This window comes from Numida meleagris, chromosome 7, assembly GCF_002078875.1.
Source record: "Numida meleagris isolate 19003 breed g44 Domestic line chromosome 7, NumMel1.0, whole genome shotgun sequence".
Classification (NCBI taxonomy): domain Eukaryota; kingdom Metazoa; phylum Chordata; class Aves; order Galliformes; family Numididae; genus Numida; species Numida meleagris.
In genome coordinates, this window is record NC_034415.1 from 19,134,963 (window position 1) to 19,155,836 (window position 20,874).

The 20,874-nt window shown below is 37.6% G+C and overlaps 1 protein-coding gene across 1 annotated transcript in view; it reads left to right on the forward strand.

Annotated features, from left to right (window-relative positions):
* The window catches only part of PIGK (phosphatidylinositol glycan anchor biosynthesis class K), a 65,722-nt gene that overhangs the window by 24,590 nt on the left and 20,258 nt on the right, over window positions 1–20,874 (forward strand). The window contains exon 10 of the mRNA XM_021405495.1: window positions 18,798–18,873. Within this exon, the coding sequence (XP_021261170.1) occupies window positions 18,798–18,873 (76 nt within the window). The remainder of the gene's footprint in view (window positions 1–18,797; window positions 18,874–20,874) is intronic.

Consider the following 20,874-nt stretch of genomic DNA (forward strand, 5'->3'; position numbering starts at 1 on the left):
ATCTCAGCTATAGAGGACATAACCTCTGTTGCTTCCTTAGCTGTCAAATAGTGCCCTACTTCATTTTTCTTTTGTGTGTGGTTTCCCTCTAGTACTGTTTTACTAATGGATAATTTATTACAAAATATTCTAAGCTGACTTCTATCTTATTAGATGCTTAGGAGCTTTTATAAATATCTTCATAAAAGTATATAGTGTATCTGTAAAATGGATAAATCCGCACTGTACTGTAACTTTTTAAAAGTAAAAGCTTTGTATAGGCACAAAAAAAAGGTGATTAGATGGAAAAAATTCCTTGAAACAGTGTATTTCTAGATGGTTTGTGAATCTAATGGTACTATTGAAAAATATTAGCTTCCATAGGAATCTGCAGCTGCATAAAGTAATTTGGGAAGGACAGAAGAAAGAAGTGCTCTAGCTGTGGCAGGTAGAATTTCCATGCCATGTGTTCGAGGTGACTTAGGTTAGTGGTCATTCTAATGTGTTATATGAATAGTTGTTGTATTTTTAACGATGTGCAATTGTTCAGTTTCTGGTGAGCAAACATCTAGGAAGCACCTAGAAAAAAGATTCCCCTGTTGCTGTTCTTGAAGTTTGCAGTAGCACTGGTGACTGCTGAAAGGCCACGGAGAGGGACTTGCTTCCGGTCTGGTGATGGAGTGGGGATAGACTGTGGTGGTGGGGAACATGTTCTGCAAACAGAGGACTTCCATTAGTCACAAAATCCGTATTGCACTGGACTATCAGGGTTTTATGCAAACATAGTTATTTCTTTAACACTAAGAGGGAGTATACGAGTCATTTGGTAATTATGTGCCAAATTATGACTGTTGTTAAATCATCTAATTCTAAATATAAAGCATTTTAAATTACAGTGTAGATCTTAAAAGATTATCATTATCACTGTGTTGAATTTGTGTACACATACATGAGTTTTATGGCAGGTAATAATTGGTGCAAAAGGTGTATTAGAATAATAGTGATTAGTAGTCTGACATGGAATTTATTTGTGATAGTATGTCACCCAAGGGGTACTTGGATGAGTCTGTAGATATTCTAGATAATTGTCTCTTACTGGTTTCTAGCTATTTCTTCCCTCTTTCTCTAGATGTGATATGAAGACTAAAATAGTTGTCCTTTACAAGGTATATTGAGACTAGGGGGGAAAAAAAAGAGGGATGGTGGTTACGTATAAATGATTATATTATAAAATGCAGCTATGGAGCAGACATAATCTCAATGTGACCGTTGCCTCTATTTAACTGAGTGTAAGAGAAAAAACTACAGAAACTATGGCTAGTAAAGATATTGTTATAAAAGAAATTCCACCTACTGAGGAAATCCCATATTCTTTTAATGTGCCAAATGAATATGCAGCCTGCATACTGTAGCAAACTGAAATCTCAGTAAAGGTGGTGTAATATAAATTGAAACAGGAATTAATTAATGTATTAATGTGCTTTGTGCCTACTGTGCTCATCTAGTGATCAGATTATTTCGCTAAATGTAATCAGAATTGTACAAAAGAATATTTATATAATAAAACTTAATTAACTAGAAATTTGAAATGAAAAAAATTATGGGAATGAAGTGAAGGAAATTGTAGAATGTTATTTATTCTCATTAATACTTGTCTTTGTGAAGTAAAAGTGTAATTTCTAGGTATGATTCTTTTCAAACTGAATTGGAAAAAAAAATAACGAGAGGAGCAAATCAAGAAGTCAGTGTAATCAGAAATAGCTGCAATTTACATGTTGCTAATCTACCTCAGTCAAAAAACAAACTGCATGAACTGTTTTGTTTTTAAAAGATGAAATGAAGGATAATGTTCCTATCCATATTCTGTGACAAAAAGACTAATTGTTGTTTTTTGGGCAAATGAGTATTGAATGCAACCAATCCCCAAAGAAACTAATGCAAAATTGTTCTTAGTGCTGAATTCTTTGATGTAGTAACTTTCTTAGTTTGTAAATCCTTCATATATTTTGCTAGTATTTTTTGATAGTGCTTAAAGAGGACAGCAGTATTAAAGGCAAATTATTCTGGTTTTCAGCTCTGTTGCAGCTTCCAAAGTCTGCAGCTATGTTGGTGTTCCAAAGGGGATAGAAACTTCCTTCCTAACTTGGTTCTTAGGCATATTTAAAAAAAATAAATGATAAGTGCATGGCCCAGAGTTATGGAGCTGCAGAAGTGTGGTAACTAAGGAGGCTAATTGGAGTCCTGCATTACATATTGAGCACGTCTGCAGCGCTCTGCTTCTCCAGATGTCAAATGCAGAACTGGTTTGATGCTCTAGCTGTGCAACTGGGTGTGTTTCACAGGGAGGTATCATTTGGTTTAAAAAGATGGCCAAGAGAGCGAGACAGCAAAGGGTGACACTGGTAAGCTGCCAGAGGTTTTGTAAGGGTTGGGTTGCGAGAGTCAGCTTTGAGGGTGGCTGGGGGATGATGGGATGGACTGAAGAAGCAGTTTTGGTCAAACCAAGCTCAGCTCAACAGAGAGAGGGCAGCAAGGTTAAGAGCCATTGCTTACAAGAGGTCATTTTCATAGCCTGCTCATCAACTGGACCCAGCTGTCTCCAGCACGGCACTGTCTGTATACATTCAGGAGCAATGTCAGGGGCCAGATGTCCACATTGGAGTAAAACTTAAAAGAGGAATGCTACTTTCAGAAATTAATGAATGAGTGAGGTAGTTAATCTGTTTATTATTAATAGCTTGGTGTGGATTTATAGTTTTAATGCTCAGTCATGTACATTGAATAAATCTTTTGTAGTTTAATCAGCCCAGGATTTGTCTGAATAGTTGTATTTGAGTTACATTTCATGAGTAGAGGGGTAAACACTCATGAGAGGTACTTCCTATGTGAAGCAGAAAAATATGACATTGTCCTATAAGAAACAGCAAAAGAGCATCTCCTGTGCATTCAAGGAAAAGCAAAACCTCAAGAAAAAAACAAAACGAAGAATTTAGCCCTGAACTTATATAATCATGGAAAAATAAATTTAAAAATAGAATCTGAGTGAAAAGAATTTGGAGCTCAATTGAGCTCAAGCCTTACCATGTACTTCATCTGTTTACTGGCATATGCAGTTTGTTTCGTGTAGGTTCTAGACCAACGTGATAACAGACTATGTTCTAATGTGAAGAGATATTTTCTGAAAGTGACAGGAAACATTTCCTATATGACAGAGTGATTTGAACTGATGTTGGTCTGCAGTGGTAGCATAGCACTTAAGCACATTTAGGAATTGCAGAAAGAAAAAGTCTCTCAATGCTCATTTTGTTTGTGTCCTGCCTAATCTACTTAAAACAACAGTGACCAGTTTTCTTTCAAAAAAAATCAAGATGCCAAAAACCAACTTGTTATAGTAAGTTGCCTCACAAGTTCTCTTGTTTCTTGAACGTTACTGGTTTTTAAAAATTGCTTTATCCTACTTATACTAGTCCCTGAATTAGTGTATTTTATGTGAATAGTATTCAGATTAAAATAAGTAAGTAAATGTACGCAGACATTTAAGAAAAAAAAAAAAGCTTCAATTGCTAGTTTTCAAAAAGTAGTAAAGTGTAAGTTGTTTTTTTTTCCAGTTACGAGTGTGAAATAGCCAGATTCTCATCTAGTGCACTATACAGCACTTTAGTCAAGGAACTATTGTTATAGAGCAGATAAGATTAAAAAAAAAATCATTGGGTTTGATGAAAACCTGCATGAACAGTGGGGGGAAAAAAAAGCAGAGTTACCATAGCAACCACCAGGGCTTTAGACAGAAGCTAAGTAAATAGTGGAGAAATGTAACAGAAAATGTGAGGGCCATTTGATAAAGCATTAAAAAATGAAAATGAAATTTTAAGGCAAACATGATTAATACTCTGCTTTTATCCCTTCAAAATCACCAATCAGCAGCTGGTTGTCCTTAAAATAAAAATAAGAGGACTGTTATTGATGAAGTTTTAGCATTGGAATCCATTAGACTCTGTTAAAGAGACATTTTTGTGAATTTCGTGAAAAACAGGTGACAGTTGGATGAGATACTTCTGCTTATTTTCTTCACAACAGAGGTTAAGGCTACAGTGTTAACCTGTGTGGTTGAAGAGGCTTTAAGAATGCCTCTCCTGATACAAACAGCAGTTAGACGGAAAGTTTGCCTGATGGAAGTGGTCCCGCAGTAGAAATACCATGAGTTCTCTGTGGGATTTTGTTAGGTCAGCTGACTGTATAACACTCCATTTGCCAGAGGATTGGCAAAGGCAGCTTTAAAGTTCTTGGGCAGTAGAATTTCATGAATGGACAATGTTGGTAAGTTGCACGGGGCGGTGTCCTGTATGAAACAGGTTTATGTAGTCTGCACAGTCACTTTCCCATGCTTTTGTGTCTGAACCTGTCCTCTTTAATTTGCATGCTGTGCTTTGATTTTTGTCTTTTTAAATGCAGTTCATTCAATTCACTGGGTATTAAGCCTAGTATTTTGCCTATATATTGCTTCACAGTTGGGCAGAATTAGACGTTATGTGGGTGAATATCAAATGATTGCAAGCATCATTTCTTTTCTGCTTCCAGTGCAGCTATTAAATCTGAAATTTGATGTTAGTCCTCACACAGTAGTCCACATTGAAACCTTAAGTAAATAAGAAAACTTTGAAAGTGGAACATGCACTTTAATGTTCCATCTTGAAAGAGTGTGAATATTGAAGCATTCTAAAAGATAAAATACAACAAAAGAAACAAAAAATACTTTATCCTTTCTTTAAAATGCTGTCTGACTCACTTCTTGTCTTCAGGTCTGTGTTAGCACCTGCTTGGTTGCTGCATGTGTTACAATATGCTGGCATGGTGCAAGTGGTACCCAGCTATCCAGGCCGTACTGTGCCCTGGGGCTTTGCCTGTGTCAGTGCAGTTCTTGACTGGTGTCTGTTTCTTCTGTTCTTCTGGTTCAAATCAGCATTGTTTCTGAAGAGCCAGAGATTAAAAATATATGTCTACGTTGAAGTAGGAACTTAAACTGGTAAAGTCTAGTGTGGCTGGGCTTCAAGTGGTGCAAGTTCTGTGTCAGAGCAGTGTGTTAAGAAGGGGCCAACTTAGCACTGGAGCAGCACGGGGGCTCAGTTGCTGCTGCACTCGGAGCCATTGCAGGTGGTTGCTGCTCCCAGATCTTTCCTGCAGCCAGAGCACTTTGCTCAGTGTGCCCACCTCTGCCAGAGGTCTGATCCAAAAGCTCTGCAGAATCAAATTACTGTATGAGGCCTTATTATCACGCAACTCACTCTGCTAGGGCATTGAGATTTTTATTGTATTGATGTGCACTTCAGGTCAGAAAACTCATAAACATTACATTGTGAAGTAGTTTTCTATGATCACTCAGTTAAGTTCCTGCTGAACATGTTTAGCACAAGTAAAACAGGAATGGTTTTCTAGCACTTTTTTGTACCATGCTGTTGCACATGTGTGGAAACCCAGAAGTGTGGTGCTGTGGTGGGTCACGCAGGCTTGAGATACTGAGCACGTTGTGAGAAATGTGGTCTGTCACTGGTGTCACGAGGCAGGAGCACAGCTGAACCCTGCATTTTTGTCAGATGAAACTCAATCCCACTAGGTGGTGCAAGCAAATAAATCACCTTGCAAAATACTTCTTGCCAGATTAGTAAGCTTGGGGGAAATGTGTCTTTTACTAAATTAGAACGCAGTCTTCATTTTTACCTTTGTAATTATGTACATTAGTTATTAAGAGCGTCATAGGCTTCTCCTTCCACATGCAAGAAAAGGTGAGTTCTGTTCTTTGCTGAGATGTGTGTATCTGCCTTTTGGGTAGCGTAGGCTGGCAGCGGGATCCTGTGCTCAGAGCTGAGGTGGTGACCTGCAGAAGAAGTGGAAAAGCTTGCAGTGTTTCTGTTCTGGCAGAAGGGCTGCTGATGTCCTTCGAGGGCCTTTCCAGGCAGTCAGCTGTACCGTGCCTGGCCCTCGGAGTCTCTCCCATTATGATTTATCCTCGGCCAGTTGCACTTTGGATTTGCTTTCCTCTACAGCAATATCATATACATACAATTGTATATTTACAAGAAAAACAAGTTTCAGATGGTAAGTTAAAATACCACACCATCAATTTATTCTCCTGAATAATTACTGTATAAAACTCCAGTAGAAATTCACCTTTGAGATACAATGTATACAGCTAGTCTGCAATGGTCATTGTGCTATGTTTATTAGATCAGTGGCTCTATTATGCTTTAAACATATAATGTTTAAAATGACAATGAACAATAGAAAAAAAACACTCAAACCTGGAAACACACTTCCATTGTACTTCTGGACGTGATTATAATATGACATTATCAATTCATGTTGTACTAGCTATACCATTGTGTTGAATTTAGACAATAATCTCTCCATAATTCAGTCTTTTACTAGGTTTTCTCTTCCTCCTCCTTCCTGCTGAAAAGCACTCTTATCAAATGGTGGCTTTGCTAAAGATAAGCTGGACGGTAGTTGGTCAACAGCTTTTTATAGCTGCAAACCATTAGCAGAAGTATTTAAATTCTAAAAAAGCACATTCTTGAGATAAGCAGAAATTCCTGGGGCCTTCCACTTATGGAGAGCTATCAGCACTGTTGATTTTTGTCTAAGTCATATTTTATCAGAGTTCATATGGCTTCCCAGCAGACCCCAGGCTGCCAGCTCTCCGAGAAGGTGATGGCATCGTGGCCCTGCCGTGGTGCTGAGGCAGCCCCTGCTGCCTGCACTCCTGGGAGAGTGCTGCAGTGAACATGTTGTCAGCTGCTTAGCAGTCAGTGTGAGACAGCAAGTGTTCTTCTGTGGTGCTGTTTTCCCCACTTACATCTTTCTTTCGGGCCTTTCTTTCACAACGAGTGCAGTGTGTTCATAAGTGCTTTATTATCATGTTTCAGTCCAGGGCTCTGTAGTAAGATGATGACTGCAGCTCTGTGGTGAAAGTTGAGTACTTTTCAGTGCCGTGTATTTACCGAAATGGAAATTTTTCATTTCAAAGTGACTGAAATATCATTTAAGATGGGTGTTTTGCTGCATTTGTCCTAGCCCCTATAAATGTGATGGAAGTTTGTTTTGCTGTTGTTGTTGTGGGCTTTTTTTCTTAGTAAATAAGGCAGGGACACATTTAAGTATAAAAAGTAAACCCAGCAATACGTGACATAAAACGCTGCATATCTAGCCTGTGCCCATGAAATCTCAATTGACCAACAGCCATTGCATACGCTAGTTACAAATCATAAACACATACTCTTAAGTTTTACAATAAGATTTTATTAGAATGTATAGCCTCTGTAGTGCAGACAGAAAAAATTGCAGCAGAGATGTTGTATTTAAAATGCAGACAGTATTTTTTTTTCCTTAGTTTTCTTGTGGTAGGGAACCAACATATTCAATTGACAAGGTATGCTTTTGGCTTTTATTAATTCCAAAATTAGAGTAGAATTTGTATTTGTATTATGAGTGAAGTAGAAGGATTTTATATATGAAAGGACTTCGATATTCATACTGAAAAAAGTGGTGCCTATTGTGTTGGTTACTTGTATTGAAGTAATATGTGGGAGTCCTGGCTGTGAGTGTTAATCCACCGCACCTAAGGGATGAATGTACAGAAGAAAGATGCCGACCTGCCATCATGGTGCTTGTGTTCAAAGAAGTCTAACAATTTTGGTGACAAATAGACTGAACATTAATGAAAACATAAGAGAGAAAACTGCTCATTTAGATATCTAGTTTGTTTTCCACAAAACATAAAGATAGCAAGTTAAAGACTGCATGACAAAATGTGAACTCTTTACTTTTGCCATATATTTGATAATATGTAGTGTGCAAAACTTCTTTTGGCTCTTGTTTGTGTTTGTGCTTTCCTCCCTTTGGATTTTTTTTCCTGAGCATATTACTGTGCAGTTGGAGTGGTTCCATTGTTTCTGTAACTGCTAGTTATTCCATATGCAGATGGTGAAGGAGAAGTCTGGCCTCATTATCTGTACTAAATGAACCAAGAAACTTAATTCTTACCTCAATTTCATGTTTGCCCTCTTTATGTATATGTGTGTGTACACACACGTGTATTGTGAAGGACCTGAGCAGCATTGAGGGCTTTGTTCTTTTACATAAGGTGTCTGGAGAGGTTGAAGTTTTTAATTTGTGACAGGCTGGTATTGTGATGTTTTCTGCTATATGCAGTCTGTTTCTGGTAGTATCTACTCTGTAGACTGTAAACACTAGCAGGGAGTAACTTTTAGGTAATGGAAGAACCAACTGCTGAGATTAGGTTGATAAACCTTGCTGGACACAGGCACGGCCAGGGAGATGGGTGGCTGGAGAAAATATTCTATCTGAATACTGAAGGTTTGATTTTGAAGTTAAAGTCCAATTTTCACAAATCACTATTTAATGTCGGTCTTCAGAAGACACTTTTGTTAGCATAATAATTCTGCTGACAAGTATTTATTTACTTATTTTACACTGTGCAAGGACCAACCTATGTAGATATTCTTGAAAAATGTGCTGCTTAATTTTTTAGGAACCTAACATCTCATACAACTAGGTTTTGCTGAATTATTTTGTGAAGAAAATCTTGGATGATTATGTGACATTGCTTAGTATATACAATGTTGATGATTAAGACCATTCCAAGATTTTTATAAACTAGAATTCATATAAACATGGGTATGGAAAAAAACCTGAGATTTCTTTTAAAAGAAAAATTTTTGTATGAAATGTTTTTAGCCCTTTGGTGTTTTAGTAAACCAAGTAAAACACTACAGAAAATTTAAGGTAACTGAGAAGGAAAGATGAGGAGGGGTATGGTTGTAGCTCACTCAGACCTGCTTCGGTTCCTGCTGTAGCCTTGTCCCTTGAGGACTGCAAAGTGAAAGGGAGCTTATAGCTTGTGGTATGCTCAGAACTACTGGATCTGTCTTTTCCCAGCAAGAGGAGAGTGGGGTAACCAGAAAACTGGATTTGGCAGGTGCCTGAGATGCTGGATTTTGTGTCAGGTATTTGGATTAGAAACCACCTAGGAACATTAGAAGCCTGGGTTTTCCAGCCTGCTGTTCAGCTTTGCAGCCAAGGTTAACTTGCAAGTCCAGGCATCTCTCTTGTGTGAGTATATCTGGCAGACACTGGTACTACAGCACGGAATTGACTGGAAGGAGATAGTGTCCCTATCTCTGTCCCATACACCTTGGATTTAGTGGCTTGCCTTGACAAGTGGCTTGTCTCGCTGCTGCTGCTTCTGTTCCTGGGAGTAGAACACCAAAATAATTCTAGCTGCAAAGTTTGTCAAATCAATTAACTTAATATATTGTGCTCTGGTTAATATACAGTGGTCTATACAGTGGTCTGTGGTTGACAGGAGCTGAGTCCTTTCTGGTCCTAATACTAGAACGCTAGTATACTAGAATAAGGGAGGATGCAAATGCAGATCATGAAATACCAATGTAAAGTAAAAGGTTGTCTGCTTTCAGGTCACACAGTCATCAGTTCCTTGTTCAACATCAGCAGACTCAACAGCCTGCAGTACCTTGACTTCAAAGAATGTAATGTAGCTATGTGTTAGGGTTTGAACTTAAGGTTTCATCTGCCATTAACAAAACCAAACCAAGAAGTTATTAACTTAACTATAACCATTAACAGAACCAAAATCAAGACAAAAATGATACAAGCTGCCTGTAAAAACAAAAAGGAAATAATGCTCTAGAAGATTAGACAAAAAAAGCTGTATGTGTTCTGTGAAGCTAATGTGAAGAAAAGCCCTCTAATGTGCTTAATATACTGTTACCTAGACACGTGTGGTGACAGGAGAGCCATTGGGTCTTCTAAAGCATTTTCTGCTGGCAGTCGGCTGATTTGGAACACTGCTCAGTTCTGCCGTGGCTGCTCAGAGCCAGCTGCAGAGAGAGGAACAAAGGAGGAAACCCAACTGGTGAAAGAAGAGAAAATGGTTAAGTTACGTAGTGTATTGTTTTGCTGTCCGTGGTGTATCTCTGTTTTCTGCTTTGTACAAATGTGTTACTGATGATGCTGTATCCAAAGAGATAAAAAGCAACATTTAGTGTCTAGGGGAGAGTTGATTAGGCAGCAAATCACTTCCTGAAACCCCAGAACTGTAATTTTTAAGATGAATATTCTGAGTGCCCAGGATATAGCGTGTTTAAACTTAGTCTATTATTGGTATCAGTATATGCTCTTTTCTATGTAGAAATGTTTAAGTTCCTTTTTTTGTTGTTTGCAGAGGCTATAAGCTGGCAGGCTGATTAGCAGCCCTTCTCTAAAGGGTCTGAAGGCTGTGGTGGACACAAAGTTGCATAGAAACCAACAGCAGAGGGTCATTATCAGTAAGGCAAACTGCCTGCTAAGGTACATGAGATTGTTAGCAGACTGAGCAATGTTACTATTGTTTCTCCTTGATCAGCGCTGGTGGAGTCCCACCTGAAATACTGTCTGGCTTTTGGCCTTCCCCTTCAAGAAAGGTGCTGAGGTCCAGGGGTCAGTAGAGGTTGGGCCGAGATGGTGAGGACCTTGCACGCCCAGCCTTGAAAGGTGATTGAGAGATCTGGGCTTACTTCGACTTGTAAAGACAGGAATTGTAGTGGCAAACTACTGCAGTTTGAAATGCAGTTACGGAGATGCTTAAGGTAAACTCTCCTCTAACCAAGGGATATTGGCTGTAGGTTGCAGCTTGGAAGGTTTGGGTTTATCCTTAGGATAAATGTTTTTTTGAAGAGGATGGAGTAGTCCTAGAGCACGTTACGTGGAGAGGTTGGTGAGGTTTTGAAGGCAGCTAGATGAAGCTGCAACTGACCTGATCTGGTGTTGGGAGGTCTAACTTAAATGATCTCCAAAAGCTCCTTAAAAATAATATTTCTTTAATTCCTTAATTAATTTCTTAATTCTTTATTTTTAAGAGCTTGAACTGCAGGGAGTATGGTAGAAGAAGGTCTGATGATAACATCAGACAGAAAACAGACGTTGCCACTGCTACTTTGACAGATTCTTGTAGTGAACTAAATATTCCCATTAGAAATTATAGGTGGTTGGTACATGACATGACTCATGAACTGAAAAAACAGAAATACATGCTGTAGGTGTAGAAATATTGGGACTTAAAAACCCTGCACATTTTAGAAAGTGCTTGTCGAAAAGCGTAACAATTTAGACAAATGCAGATACATTCTGTTTAATTTAAACATATGCAGAAAGGAACAGTGAAATGAAACAAAATATGAATTTAACTGTGATGGCCATTTAATAATGGAATTGCTGTGCTGGCATGCTCCCATGTTAATTGTTTGTTTTAAAAATATCTTCCTGCTAATTTTTCTGATGTTTCATGCACTGGCAGGTGTTGTTAGAGCCTCAGTTGCTATGAATAGCAAAACCACACTTCTAACAAAAGCAAACACTTGCTCAGCTAGGTGGGAGATAGTCTTTTCTGGCTGGTTTGGACCATCGGTAAAAGCTCCTCTGATATTGCTAGACTCGTCTGTCTAATGTGGCCTGAGTTCAGGAAATTTCATGGAGACTCTTGTTCTCTTTTCTCCCCCACAAACCCTGCATGCTGTAGGGGTGAATTTAAGTAAAGCAAGGAGTAGCTACTTTTGGCTGTGGTCTCAAATGGTGATTTTCAACGATAGAGGAGAGACTTACCTGATCTTTTTATCGCCAATTTTTTATTAGCACTTTGTGCTTCAGCAGCATCATCATGTTGAAGTTTAAATTAATTCAAGAGAGATTTTCTAATTTACCTAAAATGTGGAATATTTGAGATAACAGAATAAGCCCTCCAGGTCATGTGTTTTCCAGTAGCAGCAAAGTCAGTTCTGCTTAGTTAAGCTAATATTCTTCTAAATTCCTTTCCTGTGTCTTGCCTAAGTGTAAAAATAGGAGCACGAAGAACAGAGAGTTCCTGCAGTGTCTAAATGTATTTTAACAAAAGTCATTGGCCAGAAAAGTGAAGAGGAAGTATTGGTCAACCTGTGTATTTGGCTAAAACGCAATACAGATTTCCATCACCTCTTTTTAGGATCTTGGGTTGGTTAAGTATACGTAGCTTGACAGAAGTTAATCACTTGAGGTTCTTCAGATGAGAAATTATATCTGGATCACAGAAAGGCAGAGGAACCATTTATTACAGTCTAGTTTTATACAGTTTATGAAGCAACAGATTAAAGCTGAAATATGTCTGGCAGATTCTGGAAATGCTAACAGACCTTTTATGATAGCATCCAACAGAAATCACTGAGCGCTCAGAGACTTCAGGATTAAATCTGTACAACTAGTTTGGGTCAAAATTATTGATGCTTATTTGAAAGAAATGAACAGATTGCAGAAAGTATTTGCATTTCCAAACAATGAGATGCTTTGCTTCTTTGTTCTACACAAATGAGGCCAAGTAACGGTCGAGTTAAGTAAGTTTACTGAAGTAAAATGTTTTTTCTTTTCAGTAAAAGTCAGCAATACCGTTTCCTTATCCAGATAATAAATCTAGTTGTGCCTAACATTGATTTAGTTTTTCATTGCACCAGAGATCATTTTTTTCATTCTTTTTTTTTCACGTTACATTGTTCATTTTTCTTTTTAAGCCAGAGTAGGCTACCTGCTGGCTGGATTAGTTTCTGCAAACAAGTGCAGGTTACTGCATTCATCTACTCAAGGATCTTGGTGTGCTTGGCTGTGATTGTGAAATACCTGCATATTTCCACTGTAGACGTATCTCTTTCTCTTCATCTTTAAATATGCAGTAACTCATCCATTGAAGGACATGACTTTCAGACTTCACAGTAATGAACTGCAAAAGGTGTGCGTTAGCGTTCTTCTAGACGTTCATGCAAAGTCACACTAGGTAAGCTGCCAGCTCTCTGGCTAACCAGAGCTCTGTACGGTAGAAGTGAGTGAAACTGTTTGCATTATTAGGCATATCAGATTCTTAGAGGGGGACATCCATACACTTCTGAGGAAAAGTGGTGACAACTAAGTGTACATTGAATGTTCTGTTAAACAGTCAAAAGGCTTATTTTGATTATTTAATAGGAGCAATTGATACCATATAGACACTTTGTGAAGAAATTCCCTGGGATGATGATTACTTTTGAGTGTTTGCTTCTCCTGTATGTGACTATCAGTATGGTGGGCATGCCTCTAGTTAAATCTTGCATGCCCTTAAAAAGAGAAGAAAAGAATTTATTTGCACTTTTTTTTTTTTTTTTTTTAAGGAATAGCAGAATTAACAATGTTCTCTTCTGGCATTTTCCCTGTAGTTTAGTGCATCTGTTGGTTAAATGTACCTTATTCTTAAATACACATGAAGTTAGGAGTTAGCAGGTAGATCAAGTACCTGGCATTGATCCAAGGTCTAATTCTTAATCTTCTGTAGTATGGCTATGGTAGATGAATTTCTTAATGGCCAATTTTAAAAACCATTCACTCAAACCTGACATAGCCCATTTCAGTCTCCCTCTAATAGGAAACCTAATAACTTTTTCTGATGTGGTACATAAAGCTTTGGTGTTTTGTTTTCTTTTTATTGCTAGATGCAAGCACGTTTGTGTATTTACAGTCAATAAAGCTATCAGTGCTATACATGGACTTAGATTAATAATTTCAGCCTTTTAGCTTGGGTTGTCTAATTTAGGCCGCTGCTGTGTTATTTGCATCCTTTGGTGACATGTTGACTGTCTGATCAGTTGCAGCATTTCTACTTTCAAGCCACTTTTAGAAGTGGGACAAGCTGTTGCAATACCTTCATTCACAGTTTTCAGAAGTTATCTATTAAACAAACAATGCTGCAGTTCACGAGCTGTGCAAGACTCTTCTTCCTTAATGTATTTTTGTTGCTGATAGCCTCTTTTCTTTACCCTGGCTTATCACTGTGACTTTGATCTTGTGTAGTTTCTGAAAGAAGTATGTGTTAGGACTTACCTTTCAGGATCAGTAGTTTCAAAGAGCTGCAGTGTTACCTGTGCATGCGTCTTATGCGTGGAAAGAATGTGCTCTTTTCAAACCAGCATATCTAGAGACTGCATAGGCCTTAGCCCTACTGCCTCATGTAATTAATGAATGTTTACATTGCCCAGGGAGCCAGGCTTCATGGCTGCATTGTACAGTTTGTCCCAATTATCAAGTCTTTTCTCTCTCCTGAAGTGTCCTAACAGCACATTTCTGCCATGAGCAAACCAGGTAGTGATCACATGCTGCTCTTTTTTTCTTGTATTTTTACAATACTTGCATGAGATAAAATATATCTATGCCCTAAAGCCATTGCAGCTCTTCTGCGTAGCAGACCATAGCACTTGTGGCAAAATATGCCACTTCTTGATAGTAAGGATTTGTATTTCAGCATGCGATGACTCTCTCAGGAATTTTCCCACAAGAAAGAGCATGTAAATATAAATAACAAATAAGGTTTTTCACTAAATATCTTGACACATTTTACTGGATTTAGATTCACTTTCCACAGTTTCTGTTTCACGCTTACTTTCCTCCATCTAAGAGCACTCACAGCGGCAGTATAAAAATAACTTCCAAATTGAAGTTTTCAGGATCCTTCTCTTCTGCTGTCTCTTACTGCTTCTCACTTCTTTTCTGATTTTGTGTTTCTTTCTAGTCTTCTCCCTGAAAATCAAGATCTCCTTATGCTTTGCTTACCAGCTGTCAGGCGTGATGCAGTATATGCTGATATGCTGCTGTGTTAGCTTGCTTTGCCACTGTTGGCAGCACTCTGCTGTCATGCTCAATTGAGACAGAAAGGAGCATTTCTCACTGGAAAATTAATTCATGAAAGATGACTTTTGTTTTTGTAGTAGAATCATTTTGAAAGACATTGAGCATACAAAGAAATATGTATTACAACAAATTAGCTCATAATTTTATGAAGGTTTAAGTGTCAAATATCAATGAAGTAAATAGTGAGGTCAAATGATTTTGTGAAATTACAGCCTCAAATTACCTCATGTGATTTGAGCACAAATTCCATCCACTGAGATGACTTCTTGTATTTTTTTTCCTGGCATAACTGTTATTTTTTTTTTTAGCAAAAATGAATGCAATCCCAAGCATCTGGAAATTCTGTAAGCAAAGTAAGCAACTTCACCTTCCTTGTGTCCCTCTGAAAGAGAAAAGCAAGGTCAGAAAGATTGCAATGGATATTTCCTGACCTGTTCTTCCTCCACCCTACAAAACACAGGAGGAAATAGAACATCCTCTGTGTTGACCTTTTCCTCCTTTCTAGTTATGGCCTTTCTATCCTTTATGCCTTTTAGAAGAGGATTGGTTTTTACAGGCAATTCATCCAGCCTATGAGGCCCAGCAATAGTGGGGCTTGTGTAAGATGAAGTAGCAGTTTTGCAGTAAGTTTTCACGTAATTCTTTCTACTCTATACCGACCATCCTAATTATGTTGCTTTTTTTACTTTGATTGCAAAGCTGACCACATTAACTAATGTAATTTTCTTGATGGAGTGTGAAACTGTTCTGTGCTTGTAAATTAGACAGATGTATATGTTGTGTTGCAGTTCTGTGGTGTTTATCTGTCAGCATGGTCTCTGATGCAAGTTTTCCTCACTACGACTAGTGCTTTCTCAATGTTTGCACATGGCTCAGGCCATATATGTACCTAAAGTAACCAGTTTTGGATACAGCTCCTGCTTGGGGGAAGGGAGGTACATGGTGTTGCTTGATCTTACTGGCAGTGAGCTGTCTCTGTTCTATCTTATTAAAAAGACTATTTAAAATGTAGTAAATGTGTCTACTTCCAGGGGGTTTTATGCTCTGATAGCTGTATTTGGCTTATACGTGCTTATAAATATAGGTCTCCCAAAAAATTAATTTATGGTCAGTGATAACTTGATGTTTTTGGTTGCTCAGTGATCTGCATATCCTCTTCACAGCTGATTTTTCTTAGAGTGAGCTGAGCATTTGGTGCTAGGAGGTGAGGCGGTGGTCTGTTCATTCTCTTGACAAAGTGCCCTGCTGTAACTTTAGATGATAGCACTGCAACATCATAATAATGAATACTATACTACTATTGTCAAATTTACAAATACCGTTTACTGTGAGTTATTCTTGCACCTTAGCCGTAACCCCAAATGCCCAAAGTTTATTGATACAGTGCTTTATCATACCTGCTAGCTCAAGTTAATGACTTGCTCCAAGTAAAGGACATTCTTTGGCAATATTTCATACAGCTTTTTTGTCACTTTTTTGAGCTTCCATGCTTTAATGTATGCAGTTTAATATTAAAGATTGAGATACACACTCGTCCGGTTGAGGAGGCAGGAGAGAAGAACCAAAGCTCTTTTGTTGTCTTGACAGCTAGCAAATCACTGAGTACAGAAGAACTTTGGAGAGAACAGTTCTGAATTCTTCTGAATTACCTCTGTGAGAGTGTGTAATTAGTGTACGTATGTATACATGTGTGCATATATAATAATTCATCTATCTAAATCTTGTAGTTAGTATATAATATACAATGTAGTGTAGTTCAATTGGCTTGATGTATTTTTTTCAGAAAATAGATTAGAAAAAAAATAAAAAATCTTTCTTGAAATATTCATCAGCCTAATTGCAATGTAAATCTAAATTTACTTTAAAATGTGTAGTTTATACTATTCTTCCCTTTCTCCCTATTTTTTCAGTAAAGCTTCCTAAGGCTCAAAATTATCTTGATAATTTTTCTCTTTTTAATCCATTGACATTTAAAGAAAGGTCTTTTTCTGCAGTTGACGAGGAGGTTGTTTGACTATGCAAAGGGTGCTGACTCTGTCTAGACAGAAAACATTGCCAAATGTTCAAAGTCCTTGATAGAGCAGAGAAGGATTTTTATTTCCTGCTAACATTCAGTTTAGAATAATTTTAGCGGTTACTTGCAGCTTCAAATCTTCAGTTTTGGCATTTGAGATGCAGTTTTTTCCCCAGTTCTGCATTGTCCTTGTAAAAGCTGCAGAAATAAGTACTCAAGATATTAATGAATATTATGTTCTGTGTACAATGTTTTTATATATAGGACTGTGGCTAGGAAATGAATCTATGTAACTGGTATCCATAAATCAGGGTATTGTATCAACTAACAAGCTCCCACTGGAAAAGAAGTCATCTCAAATTCTTGTCAAATGTGGATAACTAAATAGGCAGCGGTATGTCTCATGCTGGATTAAAAAAGGAATTTATTTCGTACCATGTATTTTCTGGATTACATCTGCAGTTGTTATGTGTTTTTTTTAATTGGGAGGAAAGAAAAAAGAAAAAAAGTTGCTTTTTAGAAAGAATTAATGCCACCACCAGTCAACTGAACCGGCAGAGAACTTGAAACTGTTTTAAAACAGCTCAAAAAAGATGTGACTACTTTATGAAGAAAACAGCTGGATGCAGAAAGAAATAAAGAATTGGAAAATATTTTCAGAAATGGTGATAGTTTTTACTGGTATTTCAACAGAAAACAGTGAAATGAATAATTAGTTTGTCCAGTGGTGACCTTCTTAGAGCACCAGTCGTTACTACTGAAGTTTGGAAAGTGGCGGTTTGTGAGTACAAATTCATCATTGCCATTAATGGTCCCCTGTAAAAACCCTGTAAGTAAACCAGCTTTTTCAGTAGACCAAATTCAGTAGTTAACAGCTTGCTTATTTAATTTTCCTTCATTCAACCTCTTATGCAGCACTTAAAAGCACTCCAAACCACAGCAGAAATGCAGAAATTGAAAAGGGAAGAGATGTGCATTTACAGTTTTCTCTTATCATTGCAGAGACAGTCTGTAGTTTCTGTCTTGTGCCTGGCAGCCAGTCTGCAGGTAAAATAACCCTGCAAGCCCACATATCAGTTGTGAATTAAATTAGTATAAGTTAGTAATGTGAGCTTGGAAAATAGCGTCTTGGCCACAGTTTTTGTCTGAAAGTAATTCTGATTTAATTTTGTAGGAAGGTCTTCATTTTGTAGAGATCACTTTTCCTTCGTTGCTTCTCATATGCTGAAATTCCCATGTTCAGAACTCTTTAAAAGAACCAAAGAAAACCTTGAATATTTTGAAAATGTAGCAAATGCTGTGTGGTCTCAGTTGAAGAAAGCGCTATGATTAAGGGGTTTAAAACATGTTTTTGTACTCTTTCACTCTCATTTAAATATTCTTTTGAGAAAATGCATATGGATTTTGCATTTTCAGGTGTAGCTGCAGTTTGTTTGAAACTTAGAGATATATGATGCATTTTGTTGGTGAGGTATTCTGCTCCTCAAGTTGATGTTCTCTGACTTGTTTGAAATCAATAATACATGTTACTCTGCTCTCTAATGCAGGAATGTTTGTGTTTAAGTCATCAGCTGGATACTGATACGCTCTTGCAGGAAAAGCAGAAAGAGTAAATGATCCCTCTTGCCTTTTGAGATGGTCGTATTTGAGTTATGTTGGCAGGGTTGAGCGAAGAATATTGTGTTGTTAACAGTGATGAATCTGTTTTGTAAACTCATAAGACTTCTTGCCTGTGGGATTTTCAATCCAGTTTTCACCAACACTTTGTTCATTTAATACTAAATTGAGAGATTTTCATGGGTTTCTGCCACTAAATTGGTGGTTTATGGGCTTTTGTTGGGGGAAAAAAAATCCACAATGATATTAACATTAGTTTATAGTAAACTTAGTATTTCACTTAGCTATGTAAGAATACGCTTTTGCTTCATTTTAAGCAAAACTATATCCCAGATACCAAACTTTTAGAAGTGATATACTCAAAACTCTTAAATTTCAGTAATTTCATTTAGTAAACATTTTTTTGACTTTGATAAATGTTAACTTCATTTCTTCCCAGGCTGCCAAAGGATGAATTGGCAACAGAACCACTAAAATATGCTGATCAACTTCCTGTAGCTCAGATAATACACCAGGTAAGCCTTTCTATTTTGAGGAATTTCTTTGAGAATAAGCAACATCTGTAATATTTAAACTGCTTTTCTAGGTCATGCAGAATCAATGTGCTCATGCTGGAAGTATGTAAAAACAACATACTCTTGTTTAGATGACAACCATTAAATTATAAAAGGCTTATTCAGAACATGGCAATGAAATGATAACTTGCTGCATGACACAGTTGTCACTTCAGAGGTTACTGTTAAAATTGTTGTATGTACTGATGTTAAAGAAAAAAATTCACAAATTTTGTCTAATTTGTATATTTTCCCAAATCATATTCCTACTCCACAAACTATAGAATCACTGTTGTGGAATTGTCATGAAGAATTGAGAGGGGAAAATGATGTCCCCTTCTGAATGAGGTGTTAGCAGTATTTCTGCTTCCAACTACAGCAGTGTCATCATACTTTCTGCTTTGCATAGGCCTTTGTTTGCTTTTTGTTTTACACAACAGAAAACAGAGATTGAGATTTTGCCTAGATTGTACCTATTGTGTCCTTACTTAAAATCAATGCTTTTCCATTGATTCAGATACTCAAATGAGGGATGATGGGGACGCTGGGGCTGGAATTGGAAAGCAGGCTATGTTTTTAATTATAGCATGTCTAATTTTAGTTAACTTATGGCAAGAAGGAGGAAGAGATCTTTCCTCTGCAGAAGATTCTGTAATCCCTTCTTGCTCTTTTCTCAAAGTTCAAGGTTTGACATTCAGTCCATCCTGCTGATAGATGGGATGCCCAGCCTATATTCATATGTCTTTCTTCTGAAGCCCAATTGCTGGCTGTTAGCCACAGTGGGCTCTGCCTACTTTGTGGAAAGACCAATGACTAAGTAACATCCATAAAACTTGTCATATACTGTAAAACCTGAATATTGAGACTTAGCATCTCTGTTCTTGGTGGTGTTTTAAAGAAAGCAGAAAGACCTGTTCTGTTGCAGTCATTTGGAATTTTCCCTCAGAATTTTATTTTTGAACTTTGTAGATGCCAGTCCTGCTTCAGGGATGGATAATTTTGATTTCCCTAGTTTAGGAATGAATAGGTCAGGTTACTGCTTTCCTAATAGTATCTCAGCAGTATGGAATCTTTCAAGTAATCAGGTATATGGTGAAAGATTGACCTGAAAGCTGGGGAACATTATGACAGTTCCCAATGGGAGACAAAATGGTATAGTCCACCAACTGTTTTGAGACAATGAAAACTTCCATCCTGGAAACCTGGAGCTGATATTGATCAGGATAGTAATAAGCCAGATATGCAATGTTAAATAAAGCTGTGATGTCATCCTGAGCTGGTTCTGAACAGGAGAATCAACAGTAAGAAATGAAAGTCCATCAAACATCAAAGTTGCTTACAAAATCCTGTTAGTAATAATTACTATTGTAGATCTTTCCAAATACCTTTGTCAGTTGATGTTTATGAGCAGTTGTGTTGCATGCTGCAGGCAGTGCTGGTTTTATCTTAAAGGAAGCACAAGCTCTATTTTAAAACTTTTAAGCGTACAGGTCTTTTCTGTAAGATATAAGCACAAGGGATTTAAAAACTTTTGGCTGAAACCTGCACCTCTGGGAAGAATATCTGATGTGTTCAGAACATGGAAGATTGGAAATCAGGACCAGTTTGTATGTCAGAAGCTCCCTGGTGTTGTCAGGGCTTCAAATGACCCAACAGCCCGCAAATGTCACATTTAAAATTCTGTCTTCATGCCTGACTCTCAGCATAAATGAATTAAACAGCAGAGCAGGCAGCCAGTCAATATGTTCTTAACAGTGAGAGTGAGCAATGAAACAGTTTGGGGGTTGTTTGGAATCAGTAAATAGAAACTGCACAGAACATCTCACCTAGAGAAAAATCTCAAATAGGAAACAGAATTAACCTTTTAAGATGGTTGACCAGATGAAATGTCATAGTAATATTTTTACAACATTAGGTGGGTAATAACCAGGAAGGGTTCATTTAGCTACTGTGTATTATACT